The sequence below is a fragment of the Grampus griseus genome (genome assembly GCF_964374135.1).
Source record: "Grampus griseus genome assembly, chromosome: 1".
NCBI lineage: Eukaryota > Metazoa > Chordata > Mammalia > Artiodactyla > Delphinidae > Grampus > Grampus griseus.
The window spans coordinates 160,671,783-160,695,216 of record NC_139017.1 but is presented as its reverse complement, the minus strand read 5'-3'; the positions used below and the strand labels follow the sequence as shown (position 1 = coordinate 160,695,216).

The window sequence follows — 23,434 nt, the reverse complement described above, 5'->3', positions numbered from 1 at the left end:
GCAGAGCAAAGCTGCATCTACAACATTTGCCCATGAGGTTTCCTAAGGGGCATGGTGACGATTTGTGTCTCCTTCTGCAGACTGACGACAGCAACGGGGACTTGGACCCAGGAGTCTTGCTGACAGCTCAGACCATCACATCTGAGACCACCAGCAGCACCACCACAACTCAAATTACCAAGGTAACAGACAGCTAGAAATTCCTTCTGAAATCCAGTGGCATGCCAAGCTTGCTGCCTCTCTGCAAGAACCCTGGTCCATAAGCAAGGGTTTTCAGCTTCTTCCCTACTGAGCCAAATTTTTCCCAGTATCCCTGGTGAAAAGGCCCTGTTGCTTTCCCCAGCAATAAACCCAGGGAGACCCTGAGCATCCCTGTCTACTTCATGGTCTCATTAAAGTCACATGTGGTTGTTCTCTTTACACATTCATCTGTCTCCCTGGTCAGTGAGTCCCCTGTCTGGCTGTGGAGGTCAGCCTAAAAATTCAGTTTAAAAAGTCAGACGCAGAGTTCGCGTCTCCCCACAACTAGGGTGCCTGCCGAATGCTGGTGTGGGACCCTGATGCCCAAGGAGATGGGAAGAACCCCCAAGCGAACCGGTAGGATGTGGTGAGACTGAGGGGGGAGGAGAAGTGGAGGCTGGACAGGACCAGCGCCCCTGAGGGGTGGCTGAGAAGGGGGAGGGGTTCCGATGCCTGGAGGGACCCTCGGGGTCTCAGGTCAGGGGGGAGCATGCCCAGCGTTTCCCCTGCCCAATGGGCCGGGGAAGTCTGCCTGGCTCTTGGGTGGCTCCTACGCCCTCAGAGGTCCCCTCTGGGCTGGGTTGGTCCTGGGGTCGTAGGAGGGAGGCCAGGAGAGAACAGGAGAGGCAGGTGGGAGGGACCCTCCAGGACCGGAGGAGCAGGAAAGGAGCAAAGGGTGTTTGTCCCGCCCACTCGAGCCCAGGAAGCCAAGGGGGTTCACTGCCCTCTGAGACCAGAGGCAGGAGGCAGGAGGCACTGGGCCCCTTCTGTTCTGTTGAGCCTAGGCCCCACCATGCCTCCTTCCTTCCTAGGGCCTTTTCCAGCCCTGTGGGTCCTAAGCATAGGCCCCGCCCACCACCCAAACCTCGCCCCTGCTTAGGCCCGCCCTCCACAGCCAAGGCCTTTTTCCACTTTTTTTCTCCTCTTTTTTACTATTATGGTTCTGTTGTACCTTCCAGTTGTTGTTTCATCTATATTTTTATTTTTATATTTTTTCTAACATATCTGTTAGTTACCTCGTCTAATTTTATTTTTTACTTTGTTATTGTTCTCCTTTTTTTTTTTTTTTTGCCGCCTGGCATGGGCTTGTGGGATCTTGGTTCATGAGCCAGGGGTTGGGCTGAAGTGCCTGCGGTGGGAGCTCTGAGTCCAAACTACTGGACTAACAGAGAGCCTCAGACCCCAGGGAACATTCATCAGAATGAGGTCTCCCTGAGGTCCTCATCTCAGCACCAAGACCCAGCTCTACCCAACAGCCTACAAACTCCAGTGTTGGAAGCCTCAGTCCAAACAACCAGTAAGACAGGAACACAATCCCACTCATAAAAAAAAGAAAATAAAAAATAAGACAGCAGGGCTTCCCTGGTGGCGCAGTGGTTGAGAGTCCACCTGCCAATGCAGGGAACGTGGGTTCATGCCCCAGTCCAGGAGGATCCCGCATGCTGTGGAGTGGCTGGGCCCATGGGCCGTGGCTGCTGAGCCTGCGCGTCTGGAGCTTGTGCTCCGCAACAGGAGAGGCCACAACAGTGAGAGGCCCGCACACCACTAAAAAAAGAGACAGCAAAAAAATATGTCACAGATGAAGGAGCAAGGTAAAAACCTACAAGACCAAATAAATGAAGAGAAAAGAGGCAATCTACCTGAAAAAGAAATCAGAGTAATGATAGTAAAGATGATCCAGAATGTCGGAAATAGAATGGAGGCACGGATTGAGAAAATACAAGAAATGTTAAGCAAAGATCTAGAAGAACTAAAGAAAAAACAAACAGAGATGAACAACACAATAACTGCAATGAAAAATACACTAGAGGGTATCAGTAACAGAATAACTGAGGCAGAAGAATCAATAAGTGAGCTGGAAGACAGAATGGTGGAAATAACTGCCGAGGAGCAGAATAAAGAAAAAAGAATGAAAAGAATTGAAGACAATCTCAGAGACCTCTGGGATAACACCAAATGCACCAACATTCGAATTATAGGAGTCCCAGAAGAAGAAGAGAAATAGAAAGGGTCTGAGAAAATATTTCAAGAGATTATAGTGGAAAACTTCCCTAACATAGGAAAGGAAATTGTCACCCAAATCCAGGAAGCACAGAGAGTCCCATACAGGATAAACCCTAGGAGAAACACACCAAGACACATTAATCACATTAATCAAACTAACAAAAATTAAATTCAAAGAAAAAATATTAAAAGCAGCAAGGGAAAAACCAAAAATAACCCACAAAGGAATCCCCATTAGGTTATCAGCTGATTTTTCAGCAGAAACTCTGCAGGCCAGAAGGGAGTGGCAGGATATACTTAAAGTGATGAAAGAGAAAAACCTACAACCAAGATTACTCTACCCAGCAAGTATCTCATTCAGATTCGAGGGAGAAATCAAAAGGTTTTCAGACAAGCAAAAGCTAAGAGAATTCAGCACCACCAAACCAGCTTTACAACAAATGCTAAAGAAACTTCTCTAGGTGGGAAACACAAGAGAAGAAAAAGACCCACAAAAACAAACCCCAAACAATTAAGAAAATGGTAATAGGGGGCTTCCCTGGTGGTGCAGTGGTTAAGAATCCACCTGCCAATGCAGGGAACGCGGGTTCAAGCCCTGGTCCGGGAAGATCCCACATGCTGCAGAGCAACTAAGCCCGTGCGCCACAACTACTGAGCCTGCATTCTAGGGCCTTCGAGCCACAGCTACTGAGCCCACACACCACAACTACTGAAGGCTGCCCACCTAGGGCCCATTGCTGTGCAACAAGAGAAGCCACCACAATGAGAAGCCTGTTGACACAATTAGAGAAAGCCTGTGCGCAGCAATGAAGACCCAACGCAGCCAAAAATAAATATATAAAATAAATAAATTTAAAAAAAGAGAAAATGGTAATAGGAACATACATAATAACCTTAAATGTAAATGGATTAAATGCCCCATCCAAAAGACACAGACTGGCTGAATAGATACAGAAACAAGACCCATATATATGCTGTCTACAAGAGACCCACTTCAGACCTAGGGACACGTACAGACTGAAAATGAGGGGATGGAAAAAGATATTCCATGCAAATGGAAATCAAAAGAAAGCCAGAGTATCAATACTCGTATCAGATAAAATAGACTTTAAAATAAAGACTGTTGCAAGAGATAAGGAAGGACACTGCATAATGATCAAGGGATCAATCCAAGAAGATGATATAACAATTATAAATGTTTATGCACCCAACATAGGAGCACCTCAATACATAAGGCAAGTGCTAACAACCAGGAAAGTGGAAATAGACAGTAACACAATAATAGTATGGGACTTTAACACCCCACTTACACCAATGGACATATCATCCAAACAGAAAATAACTAAGGAAACACAAGCTTTAAATGATAAAATAGACCAGGTAGATTTAATTGATATTTATAGAACATTCCACCCAGAAGTGGAAGAGTACACTTTCTTCTCAAGTGCACATGGAACATTCTCCAGGATAGATCACATTGCGTCACAAATCAAGCCTTGGAAAATTTAAGAAAATTGAAATCATATCAAGTATCTTTTCTGACCACAATGCTATGAAATTGGAAATAAACTACAGGAAAAAAAACTGTAAAAACCACAAATACTTGGAGGCTAAAAAATGTGTCACTAAATAACCAAGACATCACTGAAGAAATCAAAGAAGAAATAAAAAAATACATAAAAACAAATGACAATGAAAACACAGTGACCCAAAACCTATGAGATGCAGCAAAAGCAGTTCTAAGAGGGAAGTTTATAGCAATTCAGTCTCACCTCAAGAAATAGAAAAATCTCAAATAAACAACCTAACCCTACACCTAAATCAATGAGAGAAAGAAGAACAAAGAAAACCCAAAGTGAGTAGAAGGAAAGAAATCATAAAGATCAGAGCAGAAGTAAATGAAATAGAAATGAAGAAAACAGTAGCAAGGATCAATAAAACTGAAAGCTGTTTCTTTGAGAAGATAAACAAAATAGATAAACCCTTAGCCAGACTCACCAAGAAAAAAAGGGAGAGGATGCAAATCAATAAAATAAATGAAAAAAGGAGAAATCACAGCTGACACCACAGAAATACAAAGGATTATAAGAGACTACTACAAACAACTATATGCCAATAAAATTGACAACCACAAAGAAATGGACAAATTCTTAGAAAGGTACAATTTTCCAAGACTGAACCAGGAAGAATTAGAAAATATAAACAGACCTATCACAAGTAATGAAATTGAAATTGTAATTAAAAATCCTCCAACAAACGAAAGTCCAGGACCAGATGGCTTCACAGCCGAATTCTATCAAACATTTAGAGAAGAGCTAACACCGATCCTTCTCAAACTCTCCAAAAATATTGCAGAGGAAGGAACACTCCCAAATTCATTCTACGAGGCTACCACCACCCTGAAACCAAAACCAGAAAAAGATATCACAAAAAAAATTACAGACCAATATCAGTGATGAACATAGATGCAAAAATCCTGAACAAAATACTAGCAAACAGAATCCAACAACATATTGAAAGGATCAGACACCATCATCAAGTGGGATTTATCCCAGGGATGCAGGAATTCTTCAGTATACGCAAATCAATCAATGTGGTACACCATATTAGCAAATTAAGGAATAAAAACCATATGATCATCTCAATAGATGCAGAAAAAGCTTTTGACAAAATTCAACATCCATTTATGATTAAAAACTCTCCAGAAAATGGGCATAGAGGGAAACTACCTCAACATAATAAAGGCCATATATGACAAACCCACAGCAAACATCATACTCAATGGTGAAAAACTGAAAGCATTTCTGCTAAGATCAGGAACATAAAAAAAAAAAATCAGGAGATAGGGAGGGTGGGAGGGAGGGAGACGCAAGAGGGAAGAGATATGGGAACATATGTATATGTATAACTGATTCACTTGGTTATAAAGCAGAAACTAACACATCATTGTAAAGCAATTATACTCCAATAAAGATGTAAAAAAAAAATCAGAAATGTCTGGCATTCCTATACACTAACAAGGAAAAATCAGAAAGGGAAAATAAGGAACAATCCCATTTACCATCGCAACAAAATGAATAAAATGCCTAGGAATAAACCTACCTAAGGAGGCGAAAGACTTGTACTCAGAAAACTATAAAACACTGATAAAAGAAATCAAAGATGACATAAACAGATGGAGAAATACACCATGTTCTTGGATTGGAAGAATGAATATTGTGAAAATGACTATAGTACCCAAAGCAATCTACAGATTCAATGCAATCCCCGTCAAACTACCAATGGCATTCTTCACAAAATTAGAACAAAAAACTTTACAGTTCGTATGGAGACACAAAGACCCCAAATAGCCAAAGCAATCTTGAGAAAGAAAAACAGAGCTGGAGGAATCAGGCTCCCCAACTTCAAACTAAACTACAAAGCTATAGTAATCAAGACAGTATGGTACTGGCACAAAAACAGAAATATAGATTAATGGTACAGGATAGAAAGCCCAGAGATAAACCCACGCACATATGGTCACCTGATCTTTGACAAAGGAGGTAAGAACATACAACAGAGAAAAGACAGTCTCTTCAATAAGTGGTGCTGGGAAAACTGGATAGCTACATGTAAAAGAGTGAAATTAGAACACTCCCTAATACAATACACAAAAATAAACTCAACAAACAAACAAACAAACAAACTCCAAATGGATTAAAGACCTAAATGTAAGACCAGACACTATAAAACTCAGAGGAGAACAGGAAAAACACTCTTTGACATAAACCACAGCAAGATCTTTTTTGACCCACCTCCTAGAGAAATGGAAATAAAAACAAAAATAAACAAATGGGACCTAAGTAAACTTAAAAGCTTTTGCACAGCAAAGGAAACCATAAACAAGACAAAAAGACAACCCTCAAAATAGGAGAAAATATTTGCAAATGAAACAATGGACAAAGGATTAATCTCCAAAATATACAACCAGCTCATGGAGCTCAATACAAAAAAAACCAAACAATTCAATTAAAAAAATAGGTGGAAGACCTAAATAGACATTTCACCAGAGAAGACATACAGATGGCCAAGAGGCACATGAAAAGATGCTCAACATCACTTACTATTAGAGAAATGCAAATCAAAACTACAATGAGGTATTACCTCACACTGGTCAGAATGGCCATTATCAAAAAATCTAGAAACAATAAATGCTGGAACGGGTGTGGTGAAAAGGGAAACCTCCTCCACTGTTGGTCAGAATGTAAATTGATACAACCACTATGGAGAACAGTATGGAGGTTCCTTAATAAACTAAAAAAAAGAACTACCCTATGATCCAGCAATCCCACTACTGGGCATATACCCTGAGAAAACCATAATTCAAAAAGAGACACGGGGACTTCCTTGGTGGCGCAGTGGTTAAGAATCCGCCTGCCAATGCAGAGGACATGGGTTCGAGCCCTGGTCCGGGAAGATCCCACATGTCACGGAGCAGCTAAGCCCAAGCCTGCGCTCTAGAGTCCCTGAGCCACAATTACTGAACCCATGTGCCACAACTACTGAAGCCCATGTGCCTAGAGCCCGTGCTCCACAGCAAAAGAAGCCACCGCAATGAGAAGCCCACGCACCTCAACAAAGAGTAGCCCCACTGGCTGCAACTAGAGAAAGCCTGCGCGCAGCAACGAAGACCCAATGCAGCCATAAATAAATAAATAAACAAAAAAACCAAAAAGAGACATGTGCCACAGTGTTCACTGAAGCACTGTTTACAATAGCCAGAGCATGGAACCAACCTAAATGTCAGTCGACAGATGAATGGATAAAGAAGATATGGCACATATATACAATGGAATGTTAGCCATAAAAAGAAATGAAACTGAGTTATTTGTAGTGAGGTGGATGGACCTAGAGTCTGTCATACAGAGTGAAGTAAGTCAGAAAGCGAAAGACAAATACTGTATGCTAACACATATATATGGAATCTAAAAAAAAAAAAAATGGTACTGATGAACCTAGTGGCAGGGCAGGAATAAAGACATAGACATAGAGAATGGACTTGAGGATGCGGTGGGGGAGGGGAAGCTGGGGTGAAGTGAGAGTAACATCAACGTATATACACTACCGAATGTAAACTAGTTAGCTAGTGGAAAGCAGCAGCATAGCACAGGGAGATCAGCTCGGTGCTTTGCGATGACCTAGAGGGGTGGGATAGGGAGTGGGGGAGGGATATGGGCATATATGTATGCATATGGCTAATTCACTTTGTTGTACAACAGAAACTAACACAGTATTGTGAAGCAATTATACTCCAATAAAGATCTATTAAGAAAAAAGTCCGTTTAAGGGCAGGTGTTGTTGGTATTATTAAGCAACCATATTTTCCAAGCCAAATAGCAGAACTCAGGGTCTCACGAAGAATTTTTATGTCATGTCCAGGATCAAGGCCATGGGAACTGTAGTTTGGATGCTAAAATATTGAAATTATTAGAATATTGTTTATGGGGGCAAGAGGGACAAAGTATCTAAAATTGGGACTACTCCCAGAAAATCAGAGACAATCCATGTTGGCGGTAGCACTAGATGAAAAAGCATTTTCTTGTAAATAAGAAATCTAGATTGCTGACCAAGCTCCATCATCCACACACAGATGGCTGGAAGCCAGTTACTTAATATGTCTAGACCATGGTTTCCTCATCGGTGAAGTAGGGAAACCTGCCTACCCTGGGGGGATTATTTGAGGGCCTTTTGACATCAGTAATATGAAAATGTCTTAAAATAAAGAGCCTAATTTCAAGCTTCATGACATTTTTTGTTCATAGTCTTCTGATTTGTTTGCCTCTTGAAAACAATCAAAATATATAGGAAAAGAGCAAACAGGAACACCTGTTTTGTTTACTCACAGAAATTCTTTGGTGTTTGGGAGGAACAAAAAGGTAAAAATAAATAATAGAGAATTATGACTTTCTGTTTAGCTTATTAAAGGTTTTAGCAATACTAGGGAATAGGCGTGTGCTCATTTTAGCAGGTCCAGCCAAGATTTTGAACAAGTGTGTGAGAAAGCTCCCCTATTCAGTACCCAGCAGCAGATTAAAATTTGGAGTATAGTTTTCAGACTAATTTCTTGCTGTTGTTTTGTTTTGCTGTTTGGGTTTTTCTTTCTTTCTTTCTCATATGGTCACCTCCCTTTTGTTTCAGACTGTAAAAGGTGGGATTTCAGAGACCCGGATTGAAAAGCGAATTGTGATCACAGGAGATGCCGATATTGACCATGATCAGGTGGGAATGCTGAGATCCTGGGCATGGGAGAGGTTCTGGGGAAGGATCACTGATGGACACCGAAACTGGCTTGCAAAAGATAACAGCTTACGGGGCTTCCCTGGTGGCACAGTTGTTGAGTGTCCGCCTGCCGATGCAGGGGACACGGGTTCATGCCCCGGTCCGGGAAGATCCCACATGCCGCGGAGCGGCTGGGCCCGTGAGCCATGGCCGCTGAGCCTGAGAGTCCGGAGCCTGTGCTCCGCAACGGGAGAGGCCACAACAGTGAAAGGCCCGCGTACCGCCAAAAAAAAAAAAAAAAAGATAACAGCTTTATCTCCAAGGGGGCTCCTTAGCTAGCTCTTAATCGAGAAGAAGGACAAAGGGAGTCGGATCACTGAGGCCTGTGGGATGGGGGCCATAGATTGGAGAAGCAGGGAAGTGTAATGCAAAGAACATGGGCTTTACACTCAAATCCTAGTTCTTACCATATTCTAGCCCTAACTCCCTAGGCCTCTGTTTCCTCATCTATAAGATAGCATCTTCCTTCAAGGTTGTGAGAATCAAGTGAGATACAGATGTACATTGTGGGGCATGTGGTGGGCTCCAAGTAAATAGAGCTGTTGCTGTTCAGTGGATATCATGTACCCAAACCTGTGCTGGAGACAGTAGATGATATCAAACCAACATGTAGTCTCTACCCTCAGAGGGGCGAGCTAGAAGGGACACAGTGTCATGGGGCTGGAACTCAGGAGACCTGGAACTTAATTTCTGTCCTAGATCTATCACTAACTTGTTGTATGACCCTGGGCAAATCACTTTACCTCCCATATATTTTTTTTTTGTTCTCTCCTAAAAGAGAGTAGGTTGATCTAGCTAATTTCTGGGCCCTCTGAGTGCTAAAATTCTATGCTTTTATGTTAATTAGGTGCTAATTGTGTGCTTCGAGCAATTAGCAAATAATAAGGTCAGGATTAATGTTCCCAATTCTCTGCTGGGTGAGGTTAGAACAGTAAAGCTACAGAGAAGCGGGGGTGGAAGAGACTGCATGTAAATGCTTCTGGAATCATTGACAGGAGTGCTGGAGCAATAGTTCTGTGGCCTTTATGCTGATATGCTGAGTGCCTTAAAAAGAAGAAATAGACTGAGCGGCAGTGCTGACAGTTCCCTTGGTAGCAGGGTTGAGACTTACAGCTGAGAACACCGGGCTGAGGGTCCCAGCAACAAGGCTGCAAAAAGCCCAAGTGGGAGGCCTTGCAGTCTGTTTGCCCCAGCGCAAGGGATGCTGCTGTGTTACCAGCCTGCACTCACCTACGCGGCCTGATGTGATCTGAGCCCCTGCCACGTGCTTCATCTGTGCTAGATGGCATAGGAAGGTGTTTTGGCTTTGGAGTGAGACAGACCTGGGTTGAATCCTGACTCTGCAACTTACTGGTTGTGTGTCCTTGAGCAAGTTATTTTACTTCTCTGAGCTGTGGTTTTGCCCTCTGTAAAATAAAGATTATCATAGGTTTCTTTCAGGGTTATTGGGACAAAAGGACAAGCATACTTGATAGCTCAGAGAGGTGCTCCAGTGTCCCTCAGTCTCTGAGACATGAGGGACATGTGGAAGAGATAAGATGTGGTGCACTCTGGATGGGGAGTGGGCACTTTAAGAAGGTGCAGGCTGTCAGAGAGAGAGGGGTGTAGGCCAGAGTAACCAGAGAGAGGGCTTGGGCTGGGCCTTGAAGCGTGAGCAGACTGGTTGAGCAAACAAGCTGAGAGGATGAGCAGGGGCCTGTAGAGGTAGCGGTGCCAAGAACGGCTTTCATGGAGTCAAGAGACCAAAAGAGGGATCTCCCTTCTTCCCGTCCCTCCTAGAAGTAGTCTTAACAGCCAGGGTTAACAGTCAGCTGGTCAAATCTAGCTAGAGTCCTTTTCGATGGAGGCCTGTCACTGAGAATCCCATGCCACCATCCCCCAAAGTCTGTGTTGGGCTCTTCCACCTTGGGGTGCTCTGAGCTTGAGGCTCAGCGACTTGCAGCCCAAGGGGAGTAGTCGTGTCATTGTTCTTCTTTGACTTTCCCTCTGCTCCCTTCAGCTTTTCTAAAATGATCAGAACTCCTCCAGATACTAAAATAGGGTCGTCATCCCCTCCACCTCCCTCTGAAACTAAAAAACAGTGTGGCAAAGAGGAAAGTCTGATAGACTTAAGTGAAAATCCCCATTGTGTTACTTACTAGCTGTGAAACGTTAAGCACTTTAACCACTGAACCTCGGTTTCCACGTCTAAAATATGAAATTAAGGATCCTGCCTTAATTCATTGAGTTGTTGTAAAGATCAAGTAAATCATAATAAGTAATGTACTTAGGCCAGTATGTGGCGTGTCATGGGCCCTCCCACTCTTTCTTCCTTTCTTGTCTCTACTTTAGCCAGAGACATCTCTTCCTTCTTGTAGCTGCTTCGCTAGTTTCCTCTCCTGTCCTGAGCTTCCCGGTTACCCTACGCTGAACACAGATTTCCCTTTGTTCTTCAGACTCCCTTTCTTGAGTGAATCTTCCCAGAGCCACCGAGGCTGTCAGCCCTCAAGGCCCTCCCTGATTCCTTGGAGACAGCTCTAAGCTTTCCCTGTGTCTGTGTTTTCAGTCCAGGAGCCTCCCTAAGCAGGATAGGGTGGGTACGGCCATCGTCAGCTTGGCTTAGCCTACATGCTGCTCTGGCTCTGCAGACAGAAAGATTGAACTTGCCAGAGAAATGGTGTCCTATGACCCCTGCCTTTTTCACCAGCCAGGCTGCTTTCTGCCTGATGGACGTTGTTTCTGTCTTTCTCAGGTCCTCGTACAGGCCATCAAGGAGGCAAAGGAGCAGCACCCAGACATGTCAGTGACCAAGGTGGTCGTCCATCAGGAAACCGAGATCTCTGAGGAGTGAGCTCAGGTATGGGCCGTGCTTGTGGAGTGGAGCCATCCTCCCAGAGGTGTCCACGCTGGGACTTGATAAACCGAAGGCAGAGGAAGGCTGAGGAGGAGGATGTGGGAGGTCATTAAGTGTCTGGCTCCAACTAAAGCAGCTAGGTCTCCTCCTGCCCTCAGCGGTGCCGGCAGTGATGGGGTGGAAGAGATACACCAAGCGTGGATGTAAATCCCACCCACCTTTTGAATCTTCATGCATCCTCCAGCTTCTCCACCTCACCTCCCCCCACTTCTCCCTGCTGCTCTACTCTCTGCTGTCACAAGTCTCTCTGAGCCTAGACCTGGGAGGGCCAGAGGAGAAGAACAAAACCAAGAAAAGCAGCGCTAGCTGTCTGGAAATGAGGGTTTGGGGGATAGGAAAGAAAGGGCTGAAGCTCTGGGGCCAGACTAGAGAGTTGGAAGCAAGATAGCTGCTTTTTGGGAGCCAGGGTTCCAGACAAAGTCATGCCTACAAGTAGTTTACAAATAACGTGAAGAAGCCATCAATCACCAGGTAGGACGGGGCCCTGTAAAACCGCTCGGGCCCTGACTGTCACTTGTGGCCACAAGAACTTGGCACTGGGACTGGGTAGCAGTCTCCTTTGCGGGATTTTAAAACTTTGCTTTTTTCTTTCCTCTAGGAACTGTCCTACCCTCCCCCCTCCCCCGACTCCCTGCCCATCTCCCGTCCCAGAGAAAACCAGCAGAATGATAAAGAAGCTAACCTGCAATAGTCAGACTTCAGACTTTTAAAATGATTGATTCTAAACCACCAGAAAAGCAATTTCATTTTCTATTTGGAGTTTATACCAAGAAAGTCTTCTAGATATCACTGATCCTTTTGAATACATTTTTCTATATTGTGATACCAGAAATTGTTCAACTTTTCACTCTTTGGACTGTTTTTAAAGAGCCTTTTGTTTTTTTATGGGGTGGTTTGTAACCCCTTCAGCCCAGCCTCTCCCCATTTACACGGGCAGGGTCCCCAGCATTCTTCGGGAAATCCTCCAATGACTCTGTCAGCTGTGCTGGGGGACAAAGCCAGCTTAATGGGGCTTCCCTGCTCCTCCCCTAGTTTATACCCTTTAGATGGCAGCAGAAACTTCATAAACCAGCCCTTTCTCAGAGCCAGTGATGTAACTTTATCAGAATGTCAGGCAGGGCGGCTGCCCTGATCCAGAGACCCCAGGAAGATGTCCCTGTCCCTTTGCTGAGGGTGGTGTGGGGAGGCAGAGGCCTCTGGAAGAATGTAGTATTGTTTTCCTTCCTCTCTCCTGTGCTTTCTTTTTGGAGCTTCTTTAGATCAAAGACATAAGAAGTTGCTTCAGATATATCTGATACTGTGAATGTTTGAACATATCCGTGGCCTTCACCTTCCTGCTCTCCCTCCCCTTTTACCTCATCAGAAGCAGTGGCTCTGCTAAGTGCTCCCCCCACCTCCCATCTCAGGAGAGACCAAAACTCACAGAAAAATAGGCACTTTGGGCCAAAAGCACTGACCGCACATTTTTAGTGGTGATTTGGACAAAGAAAGTTGACGAGATTTTTTTAAAGGTTTTCTAGTTCTGGGAATGTGCACTTCACACAGGGGAGTGGTGGAGTTTACCTCAGTTGGATCCTGCTAAGAAGTATTTCCAGGAGAACATCCCTGAGCCTCTCTCTTTAATCCTGGGGTGAGAGAGGATGTGACTGAGAGAGGAGGCGATCGTGGTCCAGACCGGCCCCTGCCTGCAGAGACGCTTCTGGAGCGTGGGAATTGGCTTTTAGGGGCCACGCTCCCCACAAAACCCCACTTGACAAGGGGTACAAACACCAGCTCCACTCATCCCCACTTGCCATCTGAGGTCTGTCAGGTTTTGTGGCTTGATGTTTGTGGTGGGTTTGGGTTTAATTTTTTGTTTTTGATTTTGAAAATGAGGACTGATGTCCCCAATCCCACTATTCCTGGTAAAGATTAGGGGACATTTTTATTCAGTAGGGCCTCTCTGATCTTCCAGCTTGCTTCCCACAAACAGATCTACCTACAAGTTCTTAGAATCCTGATTCTAGGACAGAAAGTGAGCTTCCTGAGGTGGACAGTGGGTCCCAGTCAGCAGTGGCTGGGGGCTCCAGGGCGGCGAGCAGGAGAGAAGTCTACAGCCTCTGCTCCCAGCCCGCAGCACGTCTCCGGAGTCTCTGCTGGCTGACCTTTGTTTAGACAAACTCAGTTGGTTTGAACTGTTTTCACGAGTGTGCGTTTTTCTCTTAGTACTTACTTGAGACTGTTACTAACCAACAGGTAGCTCTCTCTGGGCAGGGACAGGAAGAGCTCAGGTGGGATATGTGACAGGCTTCGGGGGGAAGGAGAGTGCCCTGTCTCAGGGACAGACAGCCTGGGGCATACGGTCTGGAGCGATGGGGCTTTTCCAGGCCGTGCCCAAGCCCGAGCTTTGTTGCCCAGAGCGGTGGTGAGGTTGGAAATCCAGCTCACATCATATAGGCCTGCGATGTGAGCTCACTTGCCAATGGCCAGCTGTCCTGCTGGAAGAGCTGCCGGAGCTTGCAGAGCTGCAACCTGTGGAATGAAGATGGGGAAAGGAAGAGGGCACAGCATGCACGTCAGGAACCTGGCACACTGAGTATTCTGTGCCATCCAGGTCAGTGTGGCCACTTCCACTGCCTAGGACCACAAATCAGGGGCCTGAACTTCCCCTCAATCTGTCACCAACTCACTTCACCCTGCTTCCTTGTCTATAAGTCGGACCAGAAGATCTCCAGTGCCCTTCTGGCGCTGAGAAGCCATGATTCGGACAAGCCAACACGAGGGGTGTCCTTCCAAGCCTCTTTCCTTTTCCTCCCTCTCTGGTTACAGAACTTGGGGTCTGGCAATTGTTTGGATCTTTTTTTTTCTTTCTGCCACTGTGTGTGTGCGTGTGTGTGAAGAAAAACAGACTGTCCAAGTGGAAATGGTGAAGAGGGGAGAAGAGTTCATTTCCAGTGTCAACAACTTGGCAGTTTTCCTAAAGTGACTCAGACACAGCACAGGAACAACTCTCACTGCAATTTTATTTTTATCTCACTTCAGCAACAAAGATTTCTTCCAAGCCACGTGAGGTCTCTGCCACCCACCTACCCAACCCACCCACAAAGCAGGACCTGAATTTATCCGCTGAGGGCCCACAGAGCCTGGCTGCAGGGACCTGTCAGGGCCTCTGCCCGCCCCCAGCCCCCCACCGTGTGTTGCGGGGCAGCTGAGGGTGAGGGAGCAACAGTCCACCTCGGGAAATGGAGCCAGGGCTATGGCCTGACCAACACCAAGGAAGGCTCGTGGGAAATACCTGTCCAGGATCTTAGCCCCAGGCTGGTTGGTTTTACAGATCTCTCTCAAATGTTTTATTTTGGTGACAAAAATGAAGGAGCTTTGTAAATTAAAAAAGAAAAATTATGAATCATATCAAGTAGTTGTTTACATTTCTTGACAAAATAGGAACTATGCCAGCCGAATCAAATTGGCAAAATCCTTAGATTAAATAGGCAATAATTAGGTCTGCCGTTTTGGCCTTTTGTAGTTAGAGAAGTGGTGGTAGTGTTTAGATACTGTTTGGTCTTGCTTCTTCTTGTATTGCATTTTTCAATAAACTTAAAAAAAAAAAAAAGGACTCTGTGAAGATTGATCAACTTTTAAAGTTCTCTTCTCTTACCGGCAACTCGGGAAAAATTAAACGTGCGACAGGAAGACCCAAATCCAAGCCATTTTCTAAAGGTGTCCACATTGACCAAAATGCAGTTTCAACATATAAAAGGATTTCTGGGAACTGGCATATGCTTTTTGCCAACTGGAGGGAAATTTTGTGGCACAGGCCACGACAAAGGAGAGAAAGGGGGCTTCTCAGACCTCTTTAAGGGAGGGGCCAGACCCTCAGTATGAAGGCATTGGCAGTAGTGTAGCCCTCGTGGGATATACCCTGCATGGCTGAGGGGGGGAGGGCTTGACGTGGTAGGAATTAAAGGCTCAGTCTCCATCCCAGATGGCGGTGGAACATCTCAGCTCCACCCCATTGCCCGTCTTCCCAGAGGCGCAAACCCTATCACTAGTGCCACCTTGGAGGGAGCCTGTCCCAGCCTGTAACATCACAACCTACCTTCCAAGTCTTAGGGTCCTTGCCCACCACTTTGGGTTTGCCAAGACACCAGATACATCTCCCAATCACCCTGGCCTGGACCTCCAGCCCCCTCAGGTACCTGTCCAGGGCTAAGGCCACTTTTGGAGGCTGAAGGAATTCCTAAGGCTGAGTCATGCTGGTCTCCAGATTCCACGTTAAAACACATTCTCTCCGGCTTTTTGAACCCTTGTGCAGTTGGCATTTCTCTGCTGACATGCAAGTCAGGATGCCTTAGCAGCTGCTGGGGCCAGAGCATCCGTCCCCAGTCTGGGATGTGACTGAAGCATCTACTAGACATTGGGACTCCCATCCTAGTCCGGTACCATGGTCCATGCTGCAGCCTCATAGCAGGCTGTCCCCTGCTCCTCAGACCCGGGCCCCCAAGTCCCCTCCTCCTCCCAACTTGGCGTAACCCCCCAGACTAAGGCGGTCCAGCCGTGGCCAGCTTCGGTGAGCACAGTCCCGAGCTGCTGGGCCCCTAAGCAGGAGCTCCCCAAGGCCCAGATCCAGAGACTTGGAATGTTCAATGCAGGAACCAGAGGGCTGCACGGTGATAATCACATGGCCAGTCTGGGTCCGTGGACCCCAGGGTGGGTGCAGCCCTGGGCCCTTCAGCGGGTAACTGTTGAGCAGGGCAGGTAACCCCAAGCGAGGATTAGCAGGCTCTGAACGCAGACTCCGCACTGATGGGACTGGTGAGGTACCCCGACACGGGGACAGGTCCCAGCTTTCTGGCTCCACGCAGCCTATGGCTCGGGGAGTCCTGGGGCCGGGGCTGGGGAGGAGAGCGCAGTCCCAGCCCGGGCCGTCCGGGGGTCGGAGCGCCTGAGCCCGCAGCACCCCCTGACGAAGCCGTCGAGTCTCCAAGTCTCGGTTCTCGTAGAGCAGCGTGTTGGCGCAGATGAACACGAACAGGCCTACGCCCATGACCACGGGCCCAAGGAGTCGCAGCCGCTCGTGCGGGCCGTGGGCCCGGCCGGCGCCCCGACCCTCGCGCCGCAGCTCGCTCAGCGGGGGCGCGCTGGCGTTTGCAGCCCGGGGTCCCGGGACCCCGGCGCGGTGCGGCCAGTAGCCGGCCACTGCGATGCCCATGCCCACCAGGACCACGAGCGCCCCCAGCGCCGCGAACGCCCCCGACGGCGATCGCAGCCGCAGCCGCGCCCGCACCCGCAGGGGCTCGGGCGGGGAGCGCGGGCGCCGGCGGCGGCCCAGGCGGCGGCCCAGGCGGGAGACGCGGCCCTCGGGGCTCCTCCGCACCTCCCCGCAGTCTCCGGGGCTCCCAGCCGTCATCTCTCAGTCGTCTTGGCGCTCTGCGGAGAGAAGGTGGGAGGCAGGGACTGAACCGACGGGCCTACGGTCGGAGCGCCAGGTCGGGGGCCCACATCCGGGAGGGAAGATGGGGCTGCCTGGCCCAGGACGCTTGGAGATCCCTGGCGGCCACCCCCGGATTTTCCCGGGCTGCGAGGCGGGGAGCCGCCCCCGCTCGGGTTTTCCGCAGCGGAGCTCCGAGCCAGGGACGCGCGGCAGAAGCCAGAGTTGGCCGGGCCCGCGGGCGGAGACCAGGGAGGGGGTCGCGGGCTGCTCCTTGGCGCATCCTTGGCTGCGGGGCTCCGGCCGCCTGCGCCCTCTTGGCCAGCTTGCGGGTCCCGGGCCTCGGGAGGTGTGGGGCCCCCGGCAGCGGAGTCTCCAGGGTAAGTGCCGCCCGAGCTCGAGCTCACCCCCGCAGGTGGCTGCACCGTAGTAAAGGAGGGAGGGGGCACTCAGCCGCCCGGGTCCGCTGGGGTCGCTCGCGGGCCCCACCTCCCCTCTGCTGCGCTTCAAGTACCGCAGGGAAGGAAGGAGTGGGTGTCGCGGCCTCCAGCCTCTTCCTGCCCGCCTCCTCCTTCCAGACCTCCTCAGTCAGCACTGAAGCTGCATGCAGCAAGAGAGACTTGAGCTAGACTCCGAGAAGACTGCTCTGACCAAAACAAGTGGCAGATTTGGCCCAGGATTTCTTTAAACTCCGCGAAGAAGAGGCCGCCCCCTCCTCCAGCGGCCGGGCTAACGCCAGGGCAGGAAGCAGGGGGCTGCGGGTGCCGGGCGCCGGGCCTTGCCAAGTGAGCTCCCCTCCTGTCTCTCCTGTCAGCCCGGGCAACGCTGTTCCCCCAGGTTGCAGCGTTTCCAATTCGGGCTCCTCGGGATGAAACATCCCCCTTTCCAGCCGCCTGGCCTCCTTTCCGGCCTCCACCGCCCGAGGCCTCAGTGGCCCGCGTCCCGGCCGGAGCAGCACCGCCCTTGCACCTCTGGCTGCCGCAGGGTCTGGGCCGCCCTGCTTAAGCCCCTCCCGGCTGCTGGTGCGGCCTGGCCTGCGACCTGAGGAGTGAATCCGGGCCGGGCAGGAGTCGCGGGGCTGCGTGTGGTGTGGCCCCCACGGAAGGGAGGATGTGGGAGGAAACCGTGCCCCGGCCGGGGCGCTCCGGCCTTAGGAGAGGAGGGTTAGCACCTCGCTGTCCAGTGGTGCATCCTCACTGCCCCAGTCTGGTTTCTCCACAGCTGCAACGTTGGAACCCATAGTCGAGGCCCCAGGAAGGAGGCCTTGTTACCCTACTCATTCCCCATTCGCACCCCCGAAGCTCAAAGCAGGACACCCCATCCCTGCCTCCGACAGGAGCGCTGAAGGCCCAGGGCCTAGCATAGAGCCCCGGCGTCTTCCGCGTCCAAAGCCTGGTGTTCACAGAGGGAAACTGCGGCCCGGAGAGGCGGAGGGGCCTGCCAGGGTCATAGGCCACACAGGACGGGGGCTCTACTAGGACCCAACGCTGGTCACTTCTCTGCTCAGACCCGGGAGCGTCCTGGGAGGAGGCGAGCCCCGTTCCCCACCCCGGTCTCTGAGTGTGGAGCCCTTTCCCCAGCCCCAAACTGGAGATATGACCACCCCGCCCCAGGCCAGAGCTGGCGCTCCGGCCCCAGCTCCGGAAAGGTCACCCCTGAGCCACCGCGGGTCCTGGCGGGAAGGGAAGCGGAGGCTTGCAGAGAGATGGGGACATGCTCAGAGACCCTGAGACTCTGGAGGGCGTGGGTCGACGCTGGGGACCCCTGAGAGGCAGAAACTTGGAGACACAGTCCGAAGGTCCCATGTCTCGGGAAGTTGCTCGGGGCTGGATCCCGGACACTCCGGGGTCCCGCCTCCCCGCGCGTCCACACTCCGGGGAAAGGGGGAACCGGGCTCCCGACCCCCCACTCAGCGCCCATCTGCAGGGAGAGGCTAAACAAAAAGTTGGGGAAAGTGGGGGACGAACCCCAGGCTCCTAGTTTTGCTCACCTGCCGCCTCCGCACCCGGCTGGGTCCGGGTCCGAGTCCACGCGCCGCGGCTCGCGGCACTGCCGCGGTCTCCTAGGAATCCCGGCCCCCGGCCCCGCCCCCTGGCCCGGCCCCGCCTAGCGCTGCCCTGGCCCCGCCCTCCTGGAGCCCCAGGGACAGTCTGGCCGGGGCCCGGCCAGGCCCCACGGCTGGAAGGAGGCAGCGACTCAAGTCTGAGGCTCGCAGGTAAGCGCTGTGTGCGCGCCCGGTGACTCGGAGGATCCGGGGGCTCGAGTCCCCCGCTAACGTCGTTCAGAAGGCCTGGGAGGGCGCCCTCTTCCCACGTGCGGAAACTGAGACCCAGCCCCACAGCCTGAGCGAGCAGACAGGATTCGAAGCCCGCACGCCCTCCCCCGTCTCGCAGAGTCCCTCCTTCCAGTCGCCCCGGAGAGGAATCTGGGGGCATCTGAGAGCCTACAGATGCCCAGCGCCGTCCGGGGAGCTTCCGGGAGGAGGTGGCCGGAGTTCCTGCTCCACCCGACCCTACTATCTGAACCTTCCTCTGTCTGAACCTCACTGCCTTCACCTGTAAAATGGGCATAATGGTGTCTGCCTCGCCAGATGCTGAGAGGTGAAAATCCGGCGTTGAGGGCTGGGCGCACAATACGGGCGCAGCCCGGGGTAAGCCCACAAGCGCTTAATGAAGAGTAATCACGTGGGGGGGGGGAGGGTAACTAGAGATGAACCAGGTTCTCAGAGTTGATTGAATCGAATGGAGTGTCGCGGGTCCTGCCGGTCTCCCTAACCTCCCCGAAGATCTGCCCAAGCTGGAATGGGGAGGCGGTGCTCGTCCCAAATCATAAGGAGGGTTCGGAGGTCCGCGGCTCCCCCTGCGGACCGGCCCGAAGGGGGTAGCGCAGCTTTCGTGCCCCGCCCGCCCCCAGAGGCAGGAATGTGGAGCGGAGCCAGGGGGGTCGGCCGGCGGCCCAGTTTCCATGATGCGGGGGACGGAGGAGGAGGAGGAGGAGGGGTGGTGCGGGCAGATTGCCAGCCTCAGCGCCGGACCCCCCCCACTCCCGCAGCCCAGCCGGGCCCCTCGGGAGGAATTTCCGGCCTGGGATTCATTATAACCCGCCCCTCCCCCCGGCCGCGGAGACCCCCCGGCACGCGGGGCGCTAGCGGAGGGGGATGGGCGGTAATGAGACCCTGCTGTGCGCCCGGGGCGGGGAGGGGGAACTCGAGGAAGTCGCCGGCCTGGGCCACCCAGCCCCACTGCGCGTGGCAGAGTCAGGTCCCGGAGCCACACTGCACAGTTGGGCCTCGAACCCAGGCTCCGGCCCTGTGGCTCGGCGGAGGAGACCAGGGGTGGCATCAGCGACCCCGGGAGCCCCTCTGCCAGCTCCCGGCGACCGGACATCCTCCGGAGTGACCGAGGCCAACGCTGGGGGCGGGGCCTCCGGTGGGCCGACCGCGAGGATGCCAGGGTCCCCGAGGAGGCCACAGTGGGTGGGGTCGAGCCTCGGCGCCCGGGGCCTCATCCCTGCGGGTCCGAGAGCGAGGCCGCGGTCGCCTTCCTGCCGCCCGCGCGGCACGCAGGGCTCCTGCGGCCTGAGCTCGCGTCCGGGCTGTTGCCTGGGCTCCACTGAGGCAGCGGCTTCCTTTCTGCCTCCTCCCACTTCTTGCCTCCGCTGTTTTCTTTTCTGGAGACCCCTTACTTCCTCGCTCTGCACTTGGTCTACTCCTCACACACTGACCCCACCTCCGCCCTCTCAGCATTTCCCCAGCACCCCACCCGACACCGCTGCCCCTCCCCGCTCACTGCTCTTCCTGGGAAACACCAACGCTAGAGGCCAAAGCCCGACGGTCTCCCGGTCCTTGTCCCCCTACTCCACCTGCCCTGGCATTTACCACTTGCTGCTCCCGCCTGCCCCTCCCGGCTTTCCTCGTCCTCAGCGCTCTGCCCTCCCCAGTGCTGGGGTTTCTTCCATCCTGGGCCACGAGGCGCGGCGCGCTTCCAGCAGCCAGCCATATCCCTGGGCCCCGTGATCAGCCCCATTGCTGCGCCTTCCGTTCCCCCCACTTTGTGAACGGCCCCACCCCCACCCTAAGGCCAACTACACCGGGGGTCACCTTAGGCTCCTTTCTCTCCTCGTTCTGTCTAATCCATCGAGTCCGGTGGACCCTGCTCTTGGGATCTCGCATTAGCCGCTTTCTCCCGCCCCAGGGCCCCTGTCCCTCTGCAGGCCCTCCTCGCAGTTCCACAGGGAGGCACCAAGCATCCTTCTACACGGAATCTGAACCCATCACTCACTCCCTGCTTCAATCCCTCAGTGGCTCCCCAGTGTTGTCCAAGTGGAGTTTAAATCCCTTCTTACCTCCACTAACTGGCCCTGGCCCTGGCCCTCTCACACTCCTGCCTCCTGGGTAGCTGAGCTTCTTTCCATCCCCCAACCCTCTGTGTTCTGGCCTCTGCCCTTGGCACCTGCCTTGCCTCCTGTAACGAGCACCTACTCCCCTGCTCATCCCCTTGGCTCCTACTCACCCTTCAGACCTGCCCTGGGCTTTCTCTAGGCCCCCAGACCAGCCCCTCCTCTAGCTTTCCATCACACCCCACACACACACGAGCCTTCCTGCACATGAGCCCCCCCGCAGCAGCACTGCGCACAGGTGAACTGAACTCGGTGTTTGGGATCTGAGTCTGTTTCCTGCCTGTGTTCCCTATGGCCATGAACTCTGAAGGGCAGGACTCGGCGTGTCTTGCTCACCCCTGGAGCCCTTTGCCCAGCTCAGTGCCTGCCCACAACTGGCCCACAACCGGCCCTCGACTCCCCCACCCCTGGAGCCCCTCCTAATTCCCACCCCTGGAGCCCCGGCTCTGGCAGCAGGAGGTAAAGAGGACTTTTCCCATCTGTGGAAGAGCAGGGAGTGATACTCCCAGTGTTGTTTTCAAGCTTAGAGTACCCATGGTCAGCATCCGGCACAAAGTGGATGTCCACTGAACAGCCACTCCCTCCTCTGACCATGGGTATCAGGCCCACAAGGCAGTGCTTGGGGGCTGTAGAAACCTTCCCTGGTCATTTGGGGTGATCGGGGAGAGAAGGGTCCCCTTTCCTAGTCATAACCCCTTTTAATTCTCTTGAGGGCTCTGGGAGGTCAATGTTATGCCCAGTTTACAGATGAGACTCAGAGAGGTAAAGAGACCTGAACACCGACACACAGCCAGACTGATTAGTGCCCCCTGATCCTCCACGGAGGGACGTCCTCTGGTGGTTTGGCCCTGTGGATGTGCAGGTGTGTAGACAGCCAGTGTCTCAATATTGGGACACTGATCCCTTCCTGAATGTGCTCTGGCCTCTGTGTGACCTGGACCCCTTCACTTCTGAACCAGGAGGGGCCTGGACGAGCTGTCCCCTAGGGACCAGGGTGGTCAGCATGCTGCCCGGAAGCTTCTCTGTGAAGGTAGGGAACCAGACACAGTGAGGTCCCTGAGGTCCCTGCCTAACTGAGGCTCCATGTCCTTTCCAGAAGCCACTACAGGGAGGGAGCAGCTGTCACCTTCTGCATGTCGCAGCCCCACCCTGGGGCCATAGATCAGCAGGACCTGGGAATCCGTCTTCTCTCATCTTCACTTTAGGAACAGCCAAGCTGGCTGGGGCTGGGCTGCCCTGGATTTCCTGCCCAAGCCCCAGGGGTTTCTAAAACCATCATAGCCCTGTGCCAGCGTGGCTCCCCTGCAGCAGGACCTCAGTAAGAATTCAGAACCCGGGCTCAGAGGCGAGAGCCTGGCTCTGGGCCCCAGGTTTGACTATGCTGCTCAGTCCTTTGCTGGGTGCCCTTGGCCACATCACAGCACTCCTGCACAGCCCCTGCCACTGTAACATGTCCTTCTCAGGAAGGGTTGGTGTGCCAGTTCAGTGAGAACCGATGGGCAGGTAGAATCCAGAAGCCCGGTGCTGATGCCCCATTTTACACGGATGGAAACCAATGGCCCGAGAGGGGCGGTACCTCGACCAGGGTGACCCAGCTGGTAAATGGCAGAGCTGGGCTTCGAGCCCCACAGTCACAGGTCCCACTGGGGCTCAGGCCCTCAGAGGATTCTGGGATACAAACCCCAAGTCCATCTCCTCTAACCCATGGAAGCTCTCAGCTGGGCAACTGGGCTTCTCACTGTGTGTCTCTGGGCCACTAAGGGAGAATGAGCTCCCCGTCTCCACTGCCCTCTGCAGCCCAGAGAAGAGTCTGGGTGACACTTGGAGGGCAGGGAGCTGAGACCCTCCTGGGGACAGAGCAAAGCCAGCCTCCCACCTGAGCCCCTAGGCAGAGGGATAACAGCAGAAATGTCACCATCACGCCGAGCTCCCCCTGGCTACCAGGCCCTTTATACCCGTTACCTTCATAAGTGTGCAAGGCAGCCACGAGAGTGAGGCGCCACTGTCACCCCATGTCACACGTACAGAGACAGGTTCAGTGAGGTCCAGGCTTGCCACTGGTCACACAGCTGGTCAATGGCAGAGCCGGGGATGGAACCGGGTTTTAACCACAATGCTACACAACCTCCCACTGGCCCTGTGACTGCAGCCAAGTCAGTTCACCTCTTTAT

At 51.8% G+C, this 23,434-nt stretch overlaps 2 protein-coding genes across 10 annotated transcripts in view; one reads left to right on the top strand and one right to left on the bottom strand.

Annotated features, from left to right (window-relative positions):
• The window catches only part of EPB41 (erythrocyte membrane protein band 4.1), a gene marked incomplete at its 5' end in the record, with an annotated part of 199,219 nt that extends 187,031 nt beyond the window's left edge, over nucleotides 1-12,188 (top strand). For all 9 annotated transcript variants that reach the window (XM_082670196.1, XM_082670195.1, XM_082670194.1 and 6 more), the window contains 4 exons: nucleotides 81-182; nucleotides 8,422-8,502; nucleotides 11,294-11,398; nucleotides 12,054-12,188. In XM_082670196.1, the coding sequence (XP_082526322.1) occupies nucleotides 81-182; nucleotides 8,422-8,502; nucleotides 11,294-11,392 (282 nt within the window). In that variant the 3' untranslated portion in view covers nucleotides 11,393-11,398; nucleotides 12,054-12,188. The remainder of the gene's footprint in view (nucleotides 1-80; nucleotides 183-8,421; nucleotides 8,503-11,293; nucleotides 11,399-12,053) is intronic.
• A 3,670-nt stretch (nucleotides 12,189-15,858) lies between these two features.
• TMEM200B (transmembrane protein 200B) lies at nucleotides 15,859-16,844 on the bottom strand (the record flags this gene model as incomplete). The annotated part of the gene is made up of 1 exon (XM_082670283.1): nucleotides 15,859-16,844. One exon carries the CDS (start codon nucleotides 16,842-16,844, stop codon nucleotides 15,921-15,923), a length of 924 nt encoding a protein of 307 aa, XP_082526409.1. The 3' UTR covers nucleotides 15,859-15,920.
• Between the last annotated feature and the right edge of the window lie 6,590 nt (nucleotides 16,845-23,434).